Source organism: Mixophyes fleayi, chromosome 5 (assembly GCF_038048845.1).
Source record: "Mixophyes fleayi isolate aMixFle1 chromosome 5, aMixFle1.hap1, whole genome shotgun sequence".
Lineage (NCBI taxonomy): Eukaryota > Metazoa > Chordata > Amphibia > Anura > Limnodynastidae > Mixophyes > Mixophyes fleayi.
Genome location: NC_134406.1, coordinates 92,377,590 through 92,402,547, shown reverse-complemented (window position 1 = coordinate 92,402,547; position 24,958 = coordinate 92,377,590). Strand labels below are relative to the sequence as shown.

The 24,958-nt window shown below is 40.1% G+C and overlaps 1 protein-coding gene across 1 annotated transcript in view; it reads right to left on the bottom strand.

Moving 5' to 3' along the window:
* The window catches only part of LOC142157700 (mediator of RNA polymerase II transcription subunit 1-like), a 74,645-nt gene that overhangs the window by 9,217 nt on the left and 40,470 nt on the right, over positions 1 to 24,958 (bottom strand). The window contains exons 10-14 of the mRNA XM_075211280.1: positions 23,422 to 23,487; positions 22,452 to 22,548; positions 21,975 to 22,099; positions 13,009 to 13,118; positions 10,050 to 10,248 (exon numbers count right to left, since the gene is read on the bottom strand). Of these exons, the coding sequence (XP_075067381.1) occupies positions 10,050 to 10,248; positions 13,009 to 13,118; positions 21,975 to 22,099; positions 22,452 to 22,548; positions 23,422 to 23,487 (597 nt within the window). The remainder of the gene's footprint in view (positions 1 to 10,049; positions 10,249 to 13,008; positions 13,119 to 21,974; positions 22,100 to 22,451; positions 22,549 to 23,421; positions 23,488 to 24,958) is intronic.

The following is a 24,958-nucleotide window of genomic DNA, read 5'->3' as shown; positions in this document are numbered from 1 at the left end:
GTCGCCAAAGACCCCTCAATAGGCAAGCAGAACCTATTCTGAAAGACAGAACGCAGAAAGTCAGTGTCCAACTTTCACAAATTCAATAGGGGATACGGTCTTACAAAGTGCCAGGGGGTGCAAGGCTCCTATTCCCACCCCCTTTTGCGGGTTTGTCACAAGCATTGGTCATGAGACTCCCCCCACAGCGCAAACAGGCATGGACGAACCTACACACCGGTTCACGCTTGCATTGGATATTATTGAAAGCAAATCATATCCCCCTTGCTGAAATGGCATGCCAGGCCTCCACCACCACAGAGGCCACCAGTTAGCGACAACAAAGACACCAACTCAGCCATCTGAAGTGACCTTCAGCCATATTTCGACATCCTTAAAGTATAAGGCTCGGATGACCATCATACTAGGGCCAGAACTCCTAGTCCTAATTGAGCCAGGTATCGGGCCTAGATGTCACATACATTTCATGAATCATCTGTAGGTACTTGAGCACGTCAATATATTCCCCAAATAGCATGTCACAAAAAGATATGCACCACTCAATCAGTTGTGGTATATCTTAACACTGTCCTCACCTCCGTCCCCTTTGGCAAGCGCCGCAGCCTTCATGGCTTTCTTGGTAATACTAAACATATCCACATACAAACATATATACAGTACTGTGCAAAAGTTTTAGGCAGGTGTGGAAAAAATGCTACAATGTAAGATGCTTTAAAAAATGGAAGTGTTAATAGTTTATTTGTGTCAATTAATAAAATGCAAAGCAAATGAACAGAAGAGAAATCTAAATCAAATCAATATTTGGTGTGACCACATTTGATTTCAATGTCACACCAAATAATTTTGAAGAAACTCGGCAGGGAAGTTGTTCCAAACATCTTGGAGAACTTACCACAGATCTTCGATGGATGTAGGCTTGCTCAAATCCTTCTGTCTCTTCATGTAATATCAGACAGACTCAATGATGTTGATATCAGGGCTCTGTTGGAGTCATGTCATCACTTCCAGGACTACTTGTTCTTTATGCTGAAAATAGTTTTCAAATGACATTGTCTGTTTGGGGTTCTTGTCCTGCTGCAGAATAAAGTTGGAGCCAATCAGATGCCTCCCTGATTGTATTGCATGATGGCTAAGTACCGGCTTGTATTTCTCAGCATTGAGGACACCATTACTCCTGACCAAATCACCAACTCCATTTGCCGAAATGCAGCCCCAAACTGGCAAGGAATCTTCACCATACTTCACTGTTGCCTGCAGACACTCATTGTGCCAGCTCTGTACACCTCCAGCGTTGGCCAGGACAGTAAAGGCAAAAGCAATTAAGGCGAACCAGAGACAGATTGGAGATGCAGAGTTTACTTAGCCACAGCTTTTCCTGGATCCAAGAGACCAAATTCACTCCTCCATGGAACTTTATAGCTTTTCCCTTAAGCCTTCTCCTAATGACACCCACATTGGACGTTCCCAAACCTTCCATTGTTTTGTTAACACTTACTGAGGTCCAAACTAGTTATGTACACAAACCTCAGCTTTTAATTTTCCTCTGGCTCATTCCATCCCTCAGTTATAATTCTCTGATCAGCTGACCAATTAGCACAGGTGTAGCTAGTTTATATTAATCCTAACTAAAACTTAGCATTCAGTCTAAGGCAGTGGATCCCAAAACTTTCTCGTTTCGAAGCACCCTTAGGGTCTCCATCATTTTTAAGCCATCCATAAGCGAACATAATTACCAAGTAGTCCCCTGCCTTGCTTTCCACCGGCCCTTCCATAGTTCTTTAAATATGTCCTATGAAATGCACACTCTTTTTGTAACAAACTTAACTCCATACATGACCTTTTCCTCTCAATAACTTCAACCTTCTGGCAATAAAATAAAACATGGCTTACACAATCAGACACAGCCTCACCTGCAGCCCTTTCACATGATGGCCTACAATTCAACCACACCTCCAGACCTGAAAGTAGACAAGGAAGTGGGGTTGGACTATTTCTCTCCCACATTGCACATTTACAGTTCTCCAAATGCCCCATCACTCAGCATTCCCATCTTTTGAAGTACACGCTATTCAGATTTTTAACCCATTCTCTATGCTTGTTGCTGTGATTTATCGCCCCCCTGGACCATATCAACAATTGTTTGAACCTTTCTCTGCATGACTCCTTAATATTCAACAGTTTTCCACTTCTGTCAAACACCTTCTCTCCCCAATTTCTACATTCTCCTCTTCCGATATGGCAGTACCTCATTTTCCCCAAACCCAAGCAACAGCCCTTGAACTACTAGCTCCAGCGACTCGTCATCTTCGTTGTCAGCCATGGCACAATAAAGCAATATGAAACCTTCAGACACTCTCTCACAAAGTAGATCATCACTGGCATAAATCTCGTACCTCTAATGGTTTCCTCACATGCAATGCTATCTACCACTCATATTGTATAGCTCTGGACACTGCAAAATAAACAAACATACTTCTAATCGCTCTTCTCAGGCTTTGAACTGCCCACCCCTAATCCTCAAACTACTATCAGTGCCCAAAATCTTACTTCCTACATCAAAAGGACCAGATTGATAAAAATCAGACTTGAAATGGAATCATCTTCTTCGTCAAACAACCAGCTCAATTTCTTCCCAGCACCCTCTAAAACCCTATTTTGAACTGATCTACCACCTGTCCACTTGATCCTATATCCTCACAAATAAGTAGAACTCTATCTCCCACCCCTAACTAAAAATTGTAAGCTCTCTCTCTGTATCTTTCCACCATTATTCAAGCACACAGTGATTACTCCTATTCTGTAAAAAATAATTCTGACCCAAACTCTCTCTCAAATTACCGTCCCATATTTCAGCTGCCATATGCATCCAAGCTTAGAGAGAATTGCATACACTCGCCTCACACTCGCTTTCCTCATACAACCTATTGGATCCTATTCAGACAGGCTTTAGTTCTCAATACTCCACAGAGACTGCCCTGACTAAAGTTGCCAACGAATTGATCACTTCTCTTCTAATTCTCCTGGACCTCTGCTGCATATTACACTGTTGACTACTCTTCTCATACAAACGCTATAATCCCTAGGGCTTCAGGACACTGTCATATCTATCTGAATCACTCTTTCAGTGTTCAATTCTCTGGATCCACCTCTGCTAAGCTTCCTTTATCAGTTGGAGTACCACAAGGCTTGGCCCTCAACTCTATTCTATCAATACCAATTCTCTTGGAAAACTAATAAGCTCAACTGAATTTCAGTATTATCTCTTTACAAAATACCCAAAATTTATTTAGCCTCACTTGATCTCTCACCATCTGAGTTGTCCCTTGTTACGAACTTTTTCTGCCATTTCAACTTCGATGTTCTCTCGCGAACTCAAACTCAATCTTTCAAAAACAGAGTTAATAATGTTCCCACCCATCAACAGAAGCTAATTACCCGATATTTCTATTTTGGTTGACAACATGATAAATAATCCCATCCCACAAGCTTGTTACCTAGGTGTTATCCCAGACTCAGAACTATCCTTTGTGCCACAATCGACTTTATATCTAAATCATGTTCCATCCATCTAAAAAGACATTTCCAGAAATACACACACCTCCCGCATTGACTATTGCAAATCCATCCTTACTGATCTTTCTGGAATCAGAGGCTCATCCCTGCCATCTATTTTGCATGCAGTGGCTAGATTGATTTTCCTTGCAAATTGTTCTTCCTCAGCTGATCCATTTTATCAGTGTCTGCATTGGTTGCCTGTTTTTTTCCCAATCCAATATAAAATAGTTCTGCTAACATACAAAGCCATCAACAAAACTGCACCAACATACATGTCCTCACTTGTCTCAAAACATATTCCAACTCGACACAACCGTTTTGCGCAAGATCTGCATCTCTCATCTGCACACATTACCTGCTCCCATTTTTTGAGGCTGCACCCACTTTATGGAATTCCCTCCCTTGCACAATAAGACTTCCGGCTAGTCTTCAAATCTTCCAAGTCTTGAAAACCCACCTCTTCAGACAAGCAAATTCATGAACCACCATTTTAACCTCACTAGATTATCCTATTACCACCCTTTACACAGTTCACACAACACAACAACCCTTTGACAAATATTGCTATTTGATTGGATCATACAGCCCACTAAGTACTTTTTACCTTTGCAATCTGGCTGGACCAGTATGCAATATGTAGCACTGAACCTCATGTATCAAACTCCCCTTGTCCCTTAGATTGTAAGCTTGCGAGCAGGGCTCTCTTACCCCTCTGTCTGTATTACCCAGTATTGTTTTATTACGTTGTTTGTTCCTAAATATAAAGTGCTACAGATTTTACTGGCACTCTTTAAATAAATGTTGATGATGATGTTAACTTAAAACAGATTTAAATGTATACATTATACATATATCTACAACATAATTGCTTAAACCTACCTACCAAGAATCCCACCCCAAAAAGTGTAAATCCAATGTGCTTCAGGCTGTAATAGCTTTTTATTGCAGTCCTACCCTCACCCAAGTTTGATAGGTTTAATATCTCATTCACTATGCCCTTAAGGTCATGTGTTTTGATGTGTTTTCATAAAGTGCAATGCCACAGGTTTGTCCTCATCCAGTTCCTCATTCCTTTATTGCTTTTTCAAGCCCTGGCGTATATCACTGAGAGGCTTCTGAAAGAGCTTCTTAAAAGTAACCTATTTCCCCACATAAACCATAGAGCAGACCCATTTCAGGATATACACACAGTGGTTTGTGGCATATGCAGGGGCTGGCTGGCAAATTTTATCCTGGAGAACTGCCTGGGGATGGAGATGCCCCCTTCCCCCCTCTCACCCCTTGTCACTTGCCAAATAGTGTCTAATGGAGTACAATCTGTTACTGTGGGGATGGAAGCAGTAGGGACCACAAAATAATGTGTTACCTATATTACAGTGTCCCTGTCTATAAGCAAATGTAATGGAAACCTTACTGTATTAGCAACTGCAACAGTTTGTGCTGGCGTTCTATAATACTTTATTAGATCAGCTCTCAAGCACCAGCAGACAGAGAAGTAACCATGCGTGCTGTTTGCAGTTTTCATTTGAACGTTTCCAGTGTTGATTGGTCCACAAATCACAAAATTTTAAAGTGTGTTTATTTCAGAGCAGTTTGACTATATTACAACATTTTATCATTGGTCAGAAAAATATTTGGAGATTTTTAAATAGGTTGGATGGCACAATCACTGAAAAAGCAACATTATGGAGCTGCAAGTTTGATCGTAGTCCATTCTGTTTTAGTTCTAGCTTAGGCCTGGTGATGTCTCAGGTTATACACTTAGCATCTATTTAAGTTCTGAAGCATATGAAGTAGACCTGCTGCAGGTGTGTAGACACTAAATGAATATTACAGTGTAAAAATCCAAAATACTTCAGCATTAATAATCAACAGCCAATGCAATAATTCTGCCTTTTGCTAAAAGTGGTGCAAAGTATTGAACCAGTATTTAACTATACTATCAGTTAGGCTGGGTACACACTACAGGGTTTTCAGCCAATTATCAGCCCGATCATACACTAAACATACTTTTGGCCCGGTATCGCATTAGTGTACTTTCCAATGACGAATGATTATCATTCCAAAGAACATTGCATTGTTTCAATTGATCGTTGAACAAGATTTTTAGTTCAGTTTAAAGATGGAACAATGCCGTTCCAATCCTGCAGTGTGAATGCACTCACCATTTGCAGTCTCCATAGATCTTTATGGAGTGTGCAGAGACAATCTTTTCTGCTGATGGTTATGAAGATCTGAAGGTAAATCATGTAAAATGTGTTTAGTGTGTATGCATGAATCGCATGCATATCGGGGCTGTTGTGGGTTTTTTTGTTTGTTTTTTTTTAATTGTTGGTTAAACCGTTAAGGATTTCATATCCGGAGAAATGTTTGAAGTGTGTACCCAGCTTTATCGAAAACGCTAAAGTACAACTGTGCCATATAACACAAAGCAGTTGAGCTAACCTTGAAAGCAGGAATCACCAATTGAAGCAGATACTCAAGGTAACCCATTTAAATTTAAATGTGAAAAAATATAAAAAAAGGTCTTCAAAGTGCAAAGTGCTTCTGACAAACAAAATCCCCATTTACAACAGTCAGATCATGTTGCTCAAACCCATTTACTGACAAAAATAGCAAAACTTTAGCCTCTGGACATACCAAAAAACTGAAGTTTTTCAGAATATTAACAATGAATAATAAAATCAACACAGGCAAGTCTCTACTACAGCAGGAAAGAGGGGGACAGGTGGGACAAACCTGTGATCAGCTTCTCTTCCCATGTTGATTTCTATCTGAATTCTAACTTTGTAGATAAACAAAAATTGCTTTCCAATTTTAAAAAGGATTGGTATTCAAGGACATTTTGTCCTTGTATACAAATATTCTGACTCGGGCAGGGTTGTTGGCCAACATTTTTTGAGACATTTATATTGGCTTGTCTAACCAAGAATAATTTTTAAACTTTCTAAGCAGGGAGGCAGAAACGCCACAAACACTGTGCAACTAGAATTGGTAGCACACAACTGGGCCAGATGCCCCACCTGGCCGCATCTGGAGCATTGTGTACTTGATTTCCCACCTCATTGCTGTGGATATTGTGAATATGAGTCATTGATGAGAGAAGAGAGCTACATAATTTTGAGGATCTATACTACAGAGAGACTCAAGATACATATTAAAGGCTCATCTAAATTAGAACTTTGGTGAGTTTGATACCAACAGGGGAGGTCCTAATTGCCATCCTTAAAAAGCTGAAGTGGAACATCACTATAAATGTATACATCAATCATATCAATATTATATTGACGACTACATTTTACGGTGACTGTATTACACTATTTTGGATTTTTTCCTCTCTTGATTTGTTACCTGCTCACACTGGATGTTGAAACAAAAATATGAAGAATTGGAGCACACAAGAGTTGAAAATATAAGAATTTACATGGAAATATTCACATAGATGTTAGGGTCTTATTTGTTCTCTATGGGAGTAATTTGTTTTTTTTTCTCTATATCACAAAAATCACTTAATGTATTTATATAGTGAAAACAGATTCCTTTAAGAGATATTTTTAGAAGCATCACATTCACATAAAGGCAATGTTTGAAAATAATTAAAAAATAAAGAAAAACGTATCAGGACATACCTGTAGTATTTTACTTTGTGCAAGCCCACTATCAAAATACATGAACTTAAGGGCATAGTGATAGTTAACACACAAAATTGGGGAGACCACAATACAAATACTACTATGACATAAAGCTGATTATACCTATACACCACACACAGACAATATTCTCTACTTGCTGCTATGGATGTGTGTTTAATTCTATTTTAACTTTAATGTTATGCAGTTATGATGTAATTCAAGGTAGCTGTAAAGTTTTGAACATGGATATATGAATTGTGTCACTCAATTCTAAGTATGGAATCTTTTAATTTAAACATTACAAAATAGTCAGTGAAACCAATGGAAGGCTAGAATGTTATGTTGCAAACACATTGTCTGTATCCACCTTTTAAACTTTTCACATATAAAATTGTATTACTTTAAAGGTTTGTTACTTTTTCTACAGCATATATGGTTACTATGGATACCCATTGAATTGCCCCTCATCTCTATTACTTGTGCTTGTGAACCTCTTTGATAAATTAACTTTAATAGTTCCAAAATATTGGAATACAAGATTCCACAGAGCAGCAAATTGGAGGGTTGGCATGTCTCATTTTTAATGGACTTCCATTAATTTGGCAAAGGGCCCAGTGATGCAACTCCATCCTACTGGACTCTCAGAAGAGCAGAGGCCTATTCTGAGCATGCACTGATACAAAGCATGTGCAGAGAGGTCCAGAGTGGTGCCCGCACTGCGCATGCTCCGGTGCCATACATGCTCAGAAGAAGCAGAGCAGAGGCCTTTGGAGGGTTACCCAGCATTGCCTGGCACAGGTCATATCCTAGCCCCTGCATCCCCTGCAGTAGCGATAATACTTCCACCAGTAGTTGCTGAAAACACACATCTTCAGGGAAGGTTATCATTTTGTCTAACAATCATTTGTCTGTCTTTCCTGCCATCTATATGAAAGTTCCTATTCACCAAATCAGAGATCCATTGGTGGCACTGTGGGATTCGTGGCCAGCATTGTTAGGCAGCATCCCCGGCTGGTTGGTGGTGCCTTGGTGATGTCTTCAGGCAACCCATCAATCACGTGCCGCTCAGCCCCCTGTATCCGGGCGGGCTTTTCAAAAAGAAGAGGAAGTGAGAACAAAGGAGCAGTCTTTTATGAGACACAGAGGCAGCTCTGAAGCAGCAGAAGCAGCCGACAGTGGGGCTGGAGCCCACTCCAGAACAAAGTGTTTTCCTGCAGAGTAAGGGAAAAACAGCAGCGAAAGAGTGCCCCACTAGTATCAGCCACAAGGGAAGGAAGAAGACCGTACAGCCGGTCCACAGGGGAGAGCAGCTTCAGAAGGACTCTCAGTGACCAGGAAGAAACAGGTAGGTGCTCATTGTCTGTGTGTGTGCCCCAGCGTAGTTTCAGTTCTCCACCCCCAGCTCCCATCCCTGGCCTCTTAACCCTTAGACCGGGCATCCCTAGTCTCCTCTCCCTTAAGCTTAGTCCTAGGCCACAGCAACTGCCCATAGGCCTGAACCACAGCCACTAACCCTAGGCCTCAACCTTAGCCCCTTGGCCTCCCTATGTCCCCCGGCCTGTACCCCCTACCCCAGGAACACCTTAGTAGGCCACCCCTAGCATAACGCCCATAGTGAGTGTGTATCGCCTAGTGTCTATACGCTGTATTGTAGCTGCATACTGTACCCTCTCCCTCTATCTGATCGTCCTCTTGGTTGTATCATTGCTGCGTTGTGCATCTCTTGTTGTGGATTGTGTATGCCAAATAGTTGTCAGGGTTTGGTGCGCGAGCGAGTTTAGAAACGTAGCAGCAGTTAGGATAGGGACAGCCTAGGTAGGGAGTTTGTGCTCTGTTTACAGGCATCGGTCAGCAGACAAGGACACTGTAAGACCCCAGCCAGTGAGAACCCTCTGGAGTAGGAGGGACAGAGGGAGTCACCTTAGTGGACAAGCTTCCGTGAGTGTACTCTGGCAAGGGCTGTTCTCCGTGGTGCACTCAACTTGCGGAACTGTCCTGCCCGCTTTTCACCCCACCCCTTTACAGCAAAACTAGTGCCTGGCATACGAAACAAGGGGCTCTCTCCCCTGTTGTGTACGGGTACTCGGACATCCTTTTCCGCGCATACACTGTCGAGGAGAAGGGCGACTCTCCCGAGGCTGACCAGAGACCAGCGTCGTGTGTAGGGTAAGTGTGAGTTCCTATCCTGTCCCAGGCCCCCCATTCATAACCCCACCTCACAACATCTGCTCTTTTAAACACTTAATTGCCACACTATTGCTGTAAATCAGTTATATGGCTAGTTTAGTCTTTGCTATTTGATGTCTATCCTAAATTCTTGAGAACTGACCAGTCCAATCCTCAATATATACATGTATACCCTTTATCTTACACCCTTTGTAAGATTGCAAACTCTAATTAACAGGACCCTCATAACTTTTGTCTAAGATTGTGCTACTGTATTGTTATTAATGTGTGTTTTATATTCCCCTTTTGTACAGCACTGTGGAATAAACTGGTGCTTTATAAATAAAGCATCAGAATAGTAAACACTTCTAAAGTAAATCAATATAGAAATTATCACAGATTATGCTATAAAAACACACAAACTTCAAAATTTAGCAATGTAATAACACACTTTTGACCATATACTTCATGGATTATTGACGGGTGTAATTATTGGATTTAAGTGTTATCACTTTTTACACCTCTGAGTCCAGACTCTCTGCCAAGGATGTGTAAAAACGCATCTGCGACTAAATACATTTGGAGACATTTCTGATAACGGTTTTACAATTTAAGGCATACAAAAGGTGGTGTTGCCCATAGCAACCACATTCTACTTTAACTTTTTCTGGTACAATTATTTAGGTCTATACTTGCCTTTAGTATTTAATGTGTTGGACATACAGCTGCTAAGCAGAGTATTGTAGGCCGCTTGGTGTCGTAAAACTTCTAGAATTGTTGGGACACAACTTGGGTCAGTGAAAGGTATTTTGTTTACCAATGAGCCAATCACAACATTTTCTTTATCGGTGCTGCTGTTAATCACATAGCACTGGACCATGCAATCTGGAAGAGACTAAAGTGATGAAATATTCAGCAACAGGTTGTAAATATATGTATTACGTCCTACTATTACTGTGGTAATGGATATTGCCTAATTAACTATTAACATAAGCCAAACTTGTTTTGATAGCCGCATTTTACACTTAAAAATGTTATAGTAGCATAGAAAGGAACAGGGCCTCAATAGTATTTTCCAATGTGTAGCCTGTGACCTTGTGTTTAATGTCTAGCACCTTTACCCAGAATGGCTGAATAAGTTGACATCACCACAAATGATACATATATCTTAGCCCCCAGCGCCAACAATGCCCAGTATTCCAGGGAAGAGCGTATGCAATATCACTGGGTATTTGTACGAACATGCAACAATTTTGGAGCTGGTTTCTTGGGCTCTGCTAGAAATGTAGAATACATTGGTCAAGGTGAAACATTTAAGACATTAGGTCTAGATGATTGGTCTGGCAATGCCACTTTTTAGTTAAAGATGACAGCACGTTATTAGTTATTTTTGTAGAAATGCTAATAATTCAAACAATGCGTGTCTTGGTGCTCTGTGGTGTGATACGGCTTCTAAATGAATCCTTTGCAGCTCCACTTTTTTCCCCAAAAACCCTCAAAAATAAGAACATTTTATACCTCCAAATAAACAGTGCCTACAAATGTTCCATAAGCAATCATGCAGATAGGACTTGAGAACCTCAGTAAAGTTAAGGATTGTGAGAAAACAAAAAATGAGGTTATGCGTAAAAAGGGAGGATATTACTGAAAGGGTTAACCCGATCTAGGCTTTTTTTACATGTACTTAGTTGCATTCAATTCCTTATACCAGAATTTTAGGAATTCATCTACACAAGTTCTCTGCATCCCCATTCAAACAGCTTTCTAATGAATGACAAAGAATCTAGCGCACAATCAAGAACAGAGCTTTTAGCATGTAATTATGGATAGATATTTGGACAGCATCACTACATAGCTATACTACAATCAATCTCCATGTCCAGTTGTGGCTGGATAAACTTTATGGGTGAAAAGTAAAGTAACTTGGGCCATGATCTGACCAGAGAAAATTACCAATTTCTTCCTCTACATGCAACAGCATGACATGGTGGGAGACCATAAAATAATCTATGGAACCATAATGGTTATGGATTGGTGGGAAAAAATAAGCTACAATACCCATCAATGGTGTGTAGCATCCTCCATGCATGTATTTGTGTGCAGGCCTTAATTTGTGTATTGGCCACAGGGACCTGGGCCTAGGGAAGAGTGGTAGGCTGCGACTTAAATCATTAGTAGGGTTAAGAAAAAAAAAGTCTTTGCTCTGTGACCTCATTTTATATAGTTCACAGCAGGCCAGCTGAAGAATAATGGAGACTTACTCAAGAGAGAGTATAGTGTATGTAGACAATGTGCTATATTTTTATGGTAAATTATTAATTTGGATAGACAGGAAGAGACTAGGGGCTAAATGTATCAAGCTGAGAGTTTTCCGGCGGGTTTGAAAAACCAATCAGATTCTAGCTATCATATATTTAGTACCTTCTACAAAATGATAGCTAGAATCTGATTGGTTGCTATAGGCAACATCTCCGCTTTTCAAACCCGCCGGAAAACGCTCAGCTTGATACATTTACCCCTTGGTTTTCTTTAAGGCTGTCCAGGTCTTGCATCAAATCCTCATAAGATATGTACATTACTGTGACTTATGGCAGAGGTCTCCACCTGAGCTTGTAATTTGCATGTGTGGTTAAATCTTGATAATTCTTTTTTTATGCAAAGACAAAAATGTCAGCAAATTAGCATCAGGACACACCTACATAGGCATCATGCTGCACTTTGCCATAGAGTAATTGGGGTACAATGCTGCTTTTGAATCCTGCATTCTCTAAAAGACGAATAGTTGCCAAGAGAAGAAATATGAATTATGAATTAAGAAGCATTTTCCTTTCTCTAGTGACAATGCCCCCAATCAGCCAAACTACTGTTGCCAATATTCAAAAAGTCATGGAAATTATGTCTTTCTGTAATTTGAATTACCCCAGGAGTAAAGCCACTGTAGGTACAGCAGTCTGTTAAAATATATAGAAAATGGTCCCCCGTTGAATGATATTTGGAGCAACGATCATTGGAAAAAGAATATCTATCTGTCTCTCTGTAGCCATTTATCTAATTTACAAGTTAAAAAATAATGGCTACTTAGCCCTTCTTGTCCAATATCCTGTTTGTAATTAGAATGTATGTGTTTAGTTAAATGTATAATATATTTGGGAATAACATGTATAGGATTAACTTATTTTTCTATTGAAAACTAGTTATTCCCATGACCTTTAGCATTACCACAAAAAGGGTCAATAAAAATGATTAAATAATGAAAGTATCGTGGGAAAACCGCTACACAGGAGAGCTACAAAACAAGCGCTACACAGGGGAGCTACAAAACAAGCGCTACACAGGGGAGCTACAAAACAAGCGCTACACAGGGGAGCTACAAAACAAGCGCTACACAGGGGAGCTACAAAACAAGCGCTACACAGGGGAGCTACAAAACAAGCGCTACACAGGGGAGCTACAAAACAAGCGCTACACAGGGGAGCTACAAAACGAGCACTACACAGGGGAGCTACAAAACAAGCGCTACAAAACGAGCACTACACAGGGGAGCTACAAAACGAGCACTACACAGGGGAGCTACAAAACAAACTCCACAAATTATAATGTGTCTACTACAACATTTTAGTAAAAATTGTGAAGAATCCATGCATGAAACACATACCACAGCAAACTGGATCTCTCTCTGGTCCTCTTCAGTTAGCTTTTTTCCATGCTTCCCATCAATGAGTAGTTTATGCAGTGGCGCTTGCATTGTTGCCATAACCGGAAGACCTTTGAAATATAACATACAAACATGTAAGCATACCTCCGATCTGGAACAACTTAGATGTAACAGTCATGCTGTTCTGGTGGTCTTCACATTAGTCCCAACTCCCTGGTAGGTCAACGCATCAACTGAGAGCTTTTTTGGGAGGGGAGCTGGGGGCATCCTAGAGCTATGCATGCCTCCATCCCCTGGAGTCCAGGGGATGTGGCAATTAACCTGTGTGTGTTCACCGCCCGCCCAGATTACCTCCAGGACAATAGAATAGAATGATGTCTGGCTACATTGGGGGTAGGGTGGAGTGGGGCTTCTGAGGGAAATAAGTAGCTCTCATTATGGAAGTGAAGTCTGTTACCATATACCAATTATCAGGGTTGGACATATGCCTTCGTTTATTTACATAGCTGCAGTTGAAAGTTCTCCACAATTCATTATAAAGACTTTTCATGGATGATACACTTACATCTGCAGTGTGTGAGGAAATTGGGCACCAGATTACATAAAAAATGTTCACTGCCTTCTCCAAGAGTCTCAATTTTAGTTGATACCCAGGCAGTTAGACTTGTCTTATTAAATTCAAGTTTTCCATCCTTAAGTTATACAACACTTTACCATAGTAATAGGGAACTATACTGTCATTGCCTTCTCTCTTTAGGAGTCCTGAGCTCATTTTAGGTCCCGTTCCCCCCAGTACTGCTACTATGCAGAACAACTTCACAAGCTAAGCACCATTGAAAAGCAAATATCTGACAAGAACAACCATTTTCATAGCAACCCAACTTGGCATTGGTCACTTTTCATACCAATGAAACTCAGCCTAGCATGTCATGCCGGCCTGCTACTCAGAAGTCTGTGCATACTTTTTGGCAAGAAAAATAAAAATAAAAACCTGAAGGCACATTTATTACATACAGTCATATGATCAGCATTTATATGGTGGACACCACAAACATAGACAGGGTTGGAAAGTTGACAATAATGACATCCCCACTATTGTTAGGTCAACAATTCAAATGTGGACAGTATTATTAGGTCGACAATCATTTCCCTAACCTTATCCCTAACCATATAATACTGTCTACATTTGAATTGTCAACCTAACAACCTAATATTATTGTCGACCATGTGAATTGTCAACATAATACTGTCAACATTTCAATTGTTGACCTAATGTTGTCAACCTTCTGAATGTCTACCAACTTAATGTCTAGCTGTCAACTGCATACCATCCTAGTGGTACAGTACTGGTATCAGTAATGTATGGTGCAGCAGAAATTATCTGTTCGGATAGACCTATTTTTTTTCCTGTTACAACGCATTCATTTCTTCTTCACATTGTTAAATTCCACACTTCCTTTTTGCACTGCCATTTGAGGCAAGCAGGGGGAAATAAATTGTACTTTTTTCATATATGTCTCATTTATAATTTTTGCTGTTCTGCAGAACTACGTGACCAAGTACATCAAACAATCCTTATATTGGAAATGAGCAACATTGTGGAGACAGTGAGCTGGATTTTGTGTGGAGTTCTCCTCAAGTCTTCCAAATAGCATGCACAAACTCAATAGTTAAGAGTCAAAAATGAAATACCTGCAAGTAATTGCTTTTTTTTGCATTTCTTTTCTGTATTCTTTAAAGATATAAATCATGTTGTGTGCATGCTCACATTTCAGCACTGCAATTTTTTAGACAAAAACAAATAAATCCAGTCCTAGAAAATGGACAATAATGTAGTGTCTCACTCTGCACGATTTGAAGCAGTACCATCTGCATTAGAGTAATGAAAATGAATGTAATTTATTCATTATTTGATGGTGTGAACATGGGGTGGACATAGAATCATAGGGGTAGTCATAGAATCATAGGGGCAGGAGCAGAGGCGGATTGGGAACTTTTAAAGCAGCCCTGGAAAAAATTCTGAAAGGGGACTCATGTAGGCGGGAGCAAATAAATGATAAGTGGGGCCTATACTATGCAGAGTTAGCACTCCATTAGCCCTAGTCACATCGGGTTTAGGCCAGGCAAGTGCAATGGTATGCAATGATAGGCAGAGTCCGCCTGTCACAGCGACCAAGCTAACACACAAGTAGAGATGGGCGGGCTCCGTTTTAGTGAAAACCGAACCCACCTGAACTTTGGGGTTCTGAGTACTGAGCCGAGTTGGCTCGGTACTCTTGCGCCTATTCGGATTCCAAAACAAGGCAAAACATCATTGTGACGTCGTCAGATCTCGGGAGTTTTGTAACCTACAAATACCGCGATCTAGCGCCATTTGAGAGAGGGACAGAGAAGGAGTAGGACAGAGTATACAGCAGTTTGGCAGGCAAAGTGATAGAAGAGAAAGAGGGGGGTGGTAGCATTGTTAGAGAAAGCTCCATTGCTGAATTTGTCATTGCGGAAATCCTAATATACCAGTCATTGCACTCTTTTTTTTTGAATTTGCACTACAAAGTGTAGGGTCTGATATATACCCTTATAGAAGAGCTGTGTTGGTCATTTGGTCATTGCTGAAATAGTAATCTACAAGTCCTTGCAGGCTTTTTTTCTGAATTTGCACTAATAAGTGTAGGGTCTAATATACACCCAAAGACGAGTGCTCCATTGCTAATTGTAATTGCTGAAATAGAAATTATAGGTCTGCCTGGCTTGGTCTAAATCTGCAGTTACATTTTATCGTACCATAGCTCACCCAGAAACAGGAGAGGTGGCAGGGTTCAGTGCTGAAACAGAAATTGTAATAAGGCTGTCAGTGTTCTTAAAAGTCTCCAGTGACATTGTACTGTGCCATAGCTCATACAGAAACAGGAGGGGCGACATTGTTGTTGTCACTCTCCAGTCTCAGTCACGATGATACTAATCCCTCTACCTCATGTGCTAAAGCCTATGTTCAAGTGCATAGTGTTTTTAAGTCAGGGAAACAAAAATGTAAATAAAAAGCTTGTACCTTTCTAAAGAAAAAAACCTCTCTAAAAAAGGTGAAAGTTTACTGTAGAAAAACATAAAATTGCCAAGATGCCATTCTACCCAAAATATTACCAGGCATACCAGCATCAGGTAGCTCCCTTCTCTTAGCTACATTTCAGCACCTGCAATCTACACTGTCCTCATATTCACCCTCATCATTCTGTACATCTTCCTCAAACAATACTAATTCAGGCCCGCTGGATTCCACCATCACAGAAGTCTGTGTACTTTTATGCTATTGCCGATAATGGCCTTCCTCATGGAATTCGTAGTTCATTTTATGGCAGAGCCATCACGATTTTTGGGCAATTCTTTTACAGCAGAGCAAATGTCAAAATGTTGTGCTGACTCATCTGCATCACCACTGGGTGTCTTGGGAAAGTCAAGTTTTTTCCGAGAAACAGTTGCCAGAGAAAATGAAGGAGTAGACGTCATTACAAGATGTTGATAGCTTTTGAATCCTGACGAAGCGAATTAAGTCCTAGATCTACAATTACAATATAGTTAGCAGATTTGCTTAGTTTTATTTCATCCATAAAATTTCTCTAGCTGCTTCTCAAAAAGTATAATTAAGGCAATCACTTGACTCAAGCTAACCGTGTCTGTACTCTCTTCACAGGTGACTACTTCGCTGGTCAAAAGTACATTCCCCTCAAATGCTAGTCTTCTTGCAGCTGCTGCATTCTCCTACATGCTGTTGCAGATTTCCGAAAATTACCCTAAATTTTTCAGGACACAAACAGCATCTCCTGCATGTCATTGTCATTTTTTAAAAGTTCTGTAACACCAAGTTGATTGTGTGAGCAAAACAGGAAATGTGATGGAATTCCCCCCTGCTGTAATGCTCTAACAATATTGGTGTCGTTATCAGAAATCACATATCCTCAGGAGAGTCCAAGCAGAATCAGCCATGTTGCAATAACATCCCTTACTTTTTGGTAACAGGTTGTCAGCTGTATGCCTCTTACTGAAGCCGCTGATACATAGAGTAGCCTACTTCTGAAAAATGTGACGTACTTGGGTACATGCTGCTGCTGTTCCTGCTGGTGAAGGCGAATCACCAACCCAGGGGGCTGTCACAGTCATATAATCTTTATTTTGCCCAGTTCCGCTTGTCCCCATATCTGTGGTTAAGTGTACAGTGGGTAGAAATGCATTTTGTAGCCCAGTACTTACATTTTTATGAACCTTCTGGTAGAGGTAGAATAGCTTTTCTAGTAAAATGGTGTTGTGATGGAATTTGGTAATAGGGACAGAAGATCTCAAGTAACTGTCTAAAACCAGCTGCATTAATAGTGGACATTGGACGCAGATCTAATACTAGCATAGTCCCCATGGCGTCTGTGATCCGCTTTGCGACTGGGTGACAGCTTTCTTACTTTCTTCCTCTAGCAAAGGATTGTTTAACAGTCAATTGTTGTAAACTACTAGTAGTCTTCTTCTGGGTTGAAGATCCACCCCCAGCAGCAGCAGCAACGGACTAACACTCAATAATTCTTCAGAGGAATCATGGTTAGTGGAGGAGTCATCTAAAATTAGGAACTTGGATGCAGGACTAACTCCCATCACTTCTGGGGATATTGATGATGAAGGTGTTGGGGGTGTAGATTGCAGGTGCTGGGATCTAGATGAGAGAAGGGATGTAGATGATGCTGGACTGCTTGTTGTTATTTTTTTAACATAAGTTTCTGATTTTTCCAACAGCTTTCCATGAACTTGCTTCAAATGGCGTAACATGGATGAGGATCCTAGATGGTTAAGGTCTCTACCTCTACTGAGTGTGGCTTTAAAAACGCTACAAATGGTTATACAGGATTTGTGTAAAAATAATTGCACACATAAGAGGTGAATTATTGGTCTTATGCCCAGGCATGACAATGGCCTTTTTCTTATCACTGGCAAGAACTGCTACAATCTTTGTTTGAAAGTGTATGAAAATCATATTGTGACCTGTGAGGTGGTCAAAATTGAATGGAAATGACTGGAAATTTGTGTTATTGAGGTTAATGATAATGTAGGTAATAATACCTCAATTATGTGATTTTAGCCCCAAAAATTTAATTTTGTAAAAAATAGCAAAACAAAACCAAAACTAAAACACGCAAGGGCGGTTTTGGCAAAACCAAAACCCGAAGGTAATCCAGATCCAAAACACGGGGGTCAGTGAGCATCTCTACACACAAGTAGGCAAAGCAAACACAAGCAGGCAGAGTCAGCACACCAGTGAGTGGAGCAACTTGATCTGCAGGGAGATCCCAGAGTTACCATTAATTTAAAAGTAGTTGGGTCTCCCACCAGTTCCAAAACTCTCCTTAACAACAAAAATGAAAGAAAAAAACCACTTTGCCTCTGCCCACCTGTATGCAAAACTTTAGGGTGTCCCAACCATGGTGATGTGTACCCTCACCCCAAGAAGAGGTTATACCCACCCAATGCCCTCTATTCCTCCCAATCTCCTCTTCTTGGGGTTAGGGGTGGGATTTCAAATATAAAAAAAACCAACATACTTTTAAATAAAACTGTGATTACTTGTACACACTAGCATTAACAATTAAAAAATGTTTCATCATCGAATTAAACGAAAATACTCCCATGGATGTAACATACAAATTGTATTGCAAGGTTTATACTGTTCTGCATGATAATTTGGCCAGCACTAGGGATACATATTGTGACAGAACCACTGAAAAAGTGCTGAATGGCAGAGTTACATGTCCCAGGCTTTCTGCCTTGTGGATAATACAACCCCAGGGAAAGTGTGTGTGTGTGTGTGTGTGTGTGTGTGTGTGTGTGTAAAGCTTCCTAAAGTGTGTTTCTCACTTGTAGGAAAAAACTGATACAGGTCCCTAGGGTTATGAATGGAGAGAGGGTGGGCTCCATTCATCAGGCCCATTCTGGGTCTTCTGGGCCTCCAGCCTAAGTGTAGGCTGATTTGAAACTGCCCCTGTGTGTGGGTGTTTAAAAAGCATTCAGGCTGGACATGCAGTCTCTCAAACCTGGGGAGGAGTTTGGAAATGGTGTATGTGTGTGTTCAGTTAGTGCCGGACAGGCAAGGTGTTTAATTTGAAAGTTTCTTTGTTTTCTCTGTTTAATAAAACTGGTTGGGGCAAATTGTACCAGAACCTTGGACTTGTGTGATTCCTCTGCTTCTGTACACCACCATCTATGCTAAGAGTTTGCATCTGTTCCCTCTAATGCGGTTACAATGTACAATACAAAGAGCATCCTATTAACTGCCGTACAATGCAGTGGGCATTCCTGTAACTGCCAGTCTGTCCCTGTGCGCGCGCCCAGTGTGTGTGTCCCTGTGCGCACGAGCCCGCCCAGTGTGTGTACCTGTAGTTTTTGAAAAGTAACTTACCATAAGATATCCAGGAACACAATTAACTTACAGGCTGTATAGTATATTACAATTTTTACAAATATTACTATTACTTGTTTTTTTTAACCAATTGCAGATGAAAGGTTGTATTTTGAAGGCACATATCAGCTATTGCTATGACACTCTAATGTTGAAGTAAGGAAACCAAAATTCCCATTAATTAAAAAAACCCCATAAAAACAACAACTTAAAAACTGTATAATTTATGTATTTTATGTGTACTCTTTACATTAACACGTTAAGTCTGTTGCTTGTTGTTGCTACCTTAACTTGATCCTGATTCCATGGTGCCGCTGACATCAGTCTGGGTGGATTTCATCACTGCATGATGAAGTCTCATGAAAACCTCCACAGTCTATAACCCACTCAGCAACAGGCAGCCTTGCAAATCGCTGCCTGTATCTCGCCACTGACTGGACCACCTACTGGCAAGGAAGCCGACAGCGGATCCCAAATAGGATGCAATCCTTTGATCGCAACACACCCCTGAGGGCTACAGTTGGAGGATTGGGGGGCCACCTGTTCCCCACCACTGTACTAGAGCCATAGAAGTTTGATGGTGGGGGGGCCAAAACATTTTATGGCGAACTGCTAGTTGGACAACCGTGGCCTATATATTGAAGTACAGGACTAACAATTATTTTCTTCAGGTAGAGATAGCATAGAAATATATATCTGCAATAATATTGTTTTTTTCTTCACTTATCAAGTGATTACTTATGCTGGCAGTGGTACAGTACATATTCAGAGATGAGCTAGAGGCAGGTATATAATCTACATATGATGCTAGTGAGTATGTGATTATGTGTACCACCGATAAAATACCTACTATGTTTTGTACATTTTCTTTACTCCAACCCACCCCCCTGCGCTGTTACACTGGATCTGCACGTGTGTGATGTCATCCCACATGGACATCAAGCATCTTCCTACTCAGCAATAGACCACCAGCAATTTGCTGTGCGGCCCCCACCCACTCGGTTTATATCCTTAAGCTCATAGCTCCCCGCATCTCACAGCCCCCCAAAGCAAACTAAGGTTTATTAAATTCTATTAAATATTAAAGTTATTCCCTTGGCCATGAACTGTACAGTTTGAAAAAAGTTTGTATTTTAGGGGCTTGCTTTAAAGAGACATACATAGTAACAGAAGTCTAGTTTTGTGAATAAAGGGCCTCATTTAAAGTTGCATGAAAGTCAATTTTTGCTGTCTAAACATACGCATTTTATTACTGCACATGCATTCCAAAATGCGTCCGCACCTAGATTTCTGGATATCTTAGACTAGCTTGTAAGCGGTATGGGGCAGGCAAGTGTATCATGCCTCGAGGATGGATGGATGGAGTGAGGGTGATGACAACAGCAGCCCTACTTAGTAGTTTCTGATTGACTGCTTGCTTAGTGATCCCTTCAGTTCTTAATATAATGTAGCCGCAAAGCTAATAAATGAAGTAGCAGCCTTCTATTTGGACCATTTATTTGTCATTTACAGTTGGACAACTGCAGGAAAGAAAAATCCTATTGGATTTATAAACAGATGGAGGGTGTTTGCATTTCATTAAATTTCATATGGAAAATGAGACCTTTATAATAACACTGTCAAGACATTATTCGCTCTTGTGTATGACACACTGTCAATCCGCATGTCTATGCTATCATGGAGTACAAGTATGCACATTTGTATGGCTGGCACAGAAATACTATGGTGTTTGAGTTGGAAAGATCTTGAGATTATATATCTAATATATAAATGCTTAGTGGCGTCTGTCTATCTGTGTGTGTGTGGAAAAAAAACAACCAAGTTGCAGCGCCACCTGCTGGGCAGAGTTATACACTGACCTACTAAATTCTTAGTGTGTGTGGGAAAAAAAATTCAAAAAGGGCTGAAATTTGGTAGGGCTCAAACTCATTTTCGTGAGGTAATTTTACCTCATGAACACACATGTGTAGAGGTGTGTGTGTGTGTGTGTGTGTAAAAAACTATTTTCTCAGAAAGGGCTCATCCAATTGACCTGAAATTTGGTATACTGACATTATTTGACAAAAAAATTAGAATAGTCAAGTCAGTTAACTTCCATCATCCCCCCTTCCCCCCGTGGGAGGGGTAGTAAAGGCTAAATTTACGAGTTGAGGGGTCAAACTCATTTTAGTGAGGTAATTTTACCTCATGAACACACATTAAAAAGGCCGCTTGCGTCGGGAACTAACGCTCTTCCCCTGAGGAGGCATGGGCTAGGTCCAAATGCATGACAAGAACCTTTTTAAGACCTTAAGTAGCTTGATTGACTAGAATGCATGAGTATCATGCACGGGTTAACATATATATATATATATATATATATATATATATATATATATATGGCTCAACACACACAAGCAAGTACTTTATTTTTTTGCGACAGAATTTTAGGTGGCGCACAAAATATACCCATCTCTAAAGGATGCCCTAAATGAACAGACTGATCTTCCTGAGCAAACAGTTTTCAGACCTTTGGAAGATCATGTAGAGAACTTCATACCTGTTACATTTTGAATCTTCTGAATTAAACACATCATAAGAGGCTCTGGATAAGCAAATGTTAAAAAGAAACAGGCTGGTAATGCCACACTGGACTCCTCAGTGAGTTCTGAAAACCCATGGACTCTAAAAGCAAAAAAATAAATAAAAAATATGCAGAACAATTGAAAATAATTGTAGTTTATATTTACTTTTTAGCTTCCGAAGACGCTAGTTATACTACCCATGAAAATGATATAATCAAAATACCAGGAAATATATATGGGCTATATGTTGACTAGTATTGAATGATTTGTTATGTCACAATAATTTTCCCAATAGCAGGTGCTAATTACTTTGATATGAATGCTTACCTGCAATCAGCCAGTGTAATACAATGCTAAAATCAACAAGAAGTTGCCACATAAGCAAGTAGATTGTTTGATATTGATACACATGTCTATGTGCATAAAACAATACAAATATATTTTATTATTACCTGTTACCTTCTTGTGGGATCTCATGAAATAATGGGGCTACTGGAAGATGATACCAGTTCTTTGTGCCAGTGACTGTTATATATGCATATGATCCAACTACACGAATGCCCAAGACAAGAAAAGAAAACCCACACATATTAATACAGAGTAACTTAAAATTGTTACCTACATGTGGAACAAGTGAAACAGATGCTAGATTTCAGTGGTTTTAAACTTTGGTCTTCAGGGTTCACTAACCGTGCAGGTATTTCTTCTAAAAGATCCACCTGTGATTCTGTGAATGAATTAGTCACTAATCTCTCTTTGCACCGATAGAGATATGGAAAACATTTAGTTTACTATGTTTGTCCCCAATTGTAAAGCGCTACGGAATATGTTGGCCCTATATAAATAGATGATGATGATAATGTTGATGATACACGGTTAGTGAGCCCTGGAGACTAGGGATTATAAAAACACTGATCTAAATAAATTACTATTCTTAAAAGAGATGAATTGGTTAGTTGCAGTACAGTAATCTGCGCAGGGGGTTAACTAGAGACTACTAGATCCATATCAAAACGGAACAGCTCTCCATCACCCCTCCCATATCCTCCTCCTAAAAACGGACCTCCATCCATTGGGAATTAATGAGACCTATAAACAAAAGTGGATGCAATTACACCATATCTGTGGTGCCATTTGCTGGGTTAACTGACTTGAGAAAAGGCAAAGGGGGAGGTAAATAATGGACAAATTAAGCAAAATAAATAAATAAATTAATAAATACACATAATTGAATATAATAGCAAAATTATCATTAATAAAATGATGTTAACTTGCAGAACATGCTGGGAATGTATTTAACAGGTGGAAAGCCACAGGTTCCCCATTCCCAATCCAGATCACAATAATCAATTGTCACTTAAGATTTTAGACATAAAAGAAACACAGCTAAGTAACACTAACACACACACACACAAATATAACCTGATTTTAGATTTTGCTCCAATACTTGAAATGGTGAAATATAGTATTCTGTTTTCATTGGAGTTCCTAAAAGAAATTCATAGATTCATTTAATGCCAATTAAGTGGTAAGAGTGCATGATACAGATTTGGCTTTAATTGAAGATTATGTTTTCTCAGGAAATCCTTATTAAGTTGTTTAATATGTATAAAGACTGTTCTAACAGTTTACTGACTAATAAATGCAATTATTCTGCTCCATTTTCTTCTCTGGGACGTACAGATTGCACTCCCGCCCTTGTCTGAACTTCTAAGGCGCAAGTATAGCGAGCAACTAGTGCTGATCAGCATTCCTCCAGAGGTGACATGTTCTACTATAACAGCTGCTCCTTTCTCAATTTGTTTTAAATAGTGTAGTAGCAAGGTTGAAAACCAAACATACACCATGACAATTATCAAGTTCAAGCTTTTACCCTCAAAGTGAAAAAAACCCCAAAATGTTGGTAGTGAATATTTTTCTCCAATCTTTATGCCTTCTCCCACAAAAGTGAAACAACCACCGCGTATCAAGGTTTTTATACAAATTTTAACAAGAGATGCTCAGGCTCGGTTCCTCGGTACTGTCGCGGGCCCTCAGAATTGAAAACGAGGCAAAACGTCATTGTGACGTCGTTGGATCTCGCGAGTTTTGGATTCCTTTTTTAAGATCCAACATCACGGAGGGTGGGAGGGAGGGCGGAGCCCCATTTATCTTTTCTGCCACTGCTGCTTGCCAATGTGTCCTAGATGTGCTAGGAACTGGCGTGTGTTTGTGTCATTGCTCTGTCGCTTACCATCCAGCCAGGTCGCTGCAGTATTTGTACGAAAGTGTATGAAAATAATATTGTGACCTGAGAGGTGGTCAAAATTGACTGCAAATGACTTGAAATTAGTGTTTGTGAGGTGAATAATAATGTAGGAACAAAAGGAGAGCAAAATTACGTGATTTTAGCATCTTTTAGGGTTTTTTCTAAAAAATCCAAAACCAAAACCAAACATACAAGAGGGCGGTTTTGCCAAAACCAAAACCCAAAGCTAATCCAGATCCAAAACCAAACCCAGTTCACGGGGGTCAGTGAGCATCTCTAATTTTAACCCATTCCTTCTATTAATAAGGTAGTCCGTTTCTGAACCCTCTCGTGATCTACCAGGGTTGTTTATAAATCATCCATTATGCTGTATGATATTGTCCTGTGCATGAATAATATTTGCTGTACATGCGGCTCTCTTAGATATGGGGCATAATATACAATGGTGGATGCTATGGATGGCATGACTAAGATTTTGTTCAGCACTTTTATTCATTTGTAAAAGCACAAAAAGGTACAGTTTCACGGCCATAACTTGGACTGTGCGAGAGGGGTGCACAGTTTGTGAATATTTTAGGTTAATTTGGTTAAAACTGAAGTCTGGGGAGGGAAAGGGGTGGCGTCAGTTTTCCTTCTCACTCCAGGCTCTAAAATTTTAAGTTCCGGCTCTGCAACAGGGACCACCTTACCAGTGTAGAAGACACCACACAA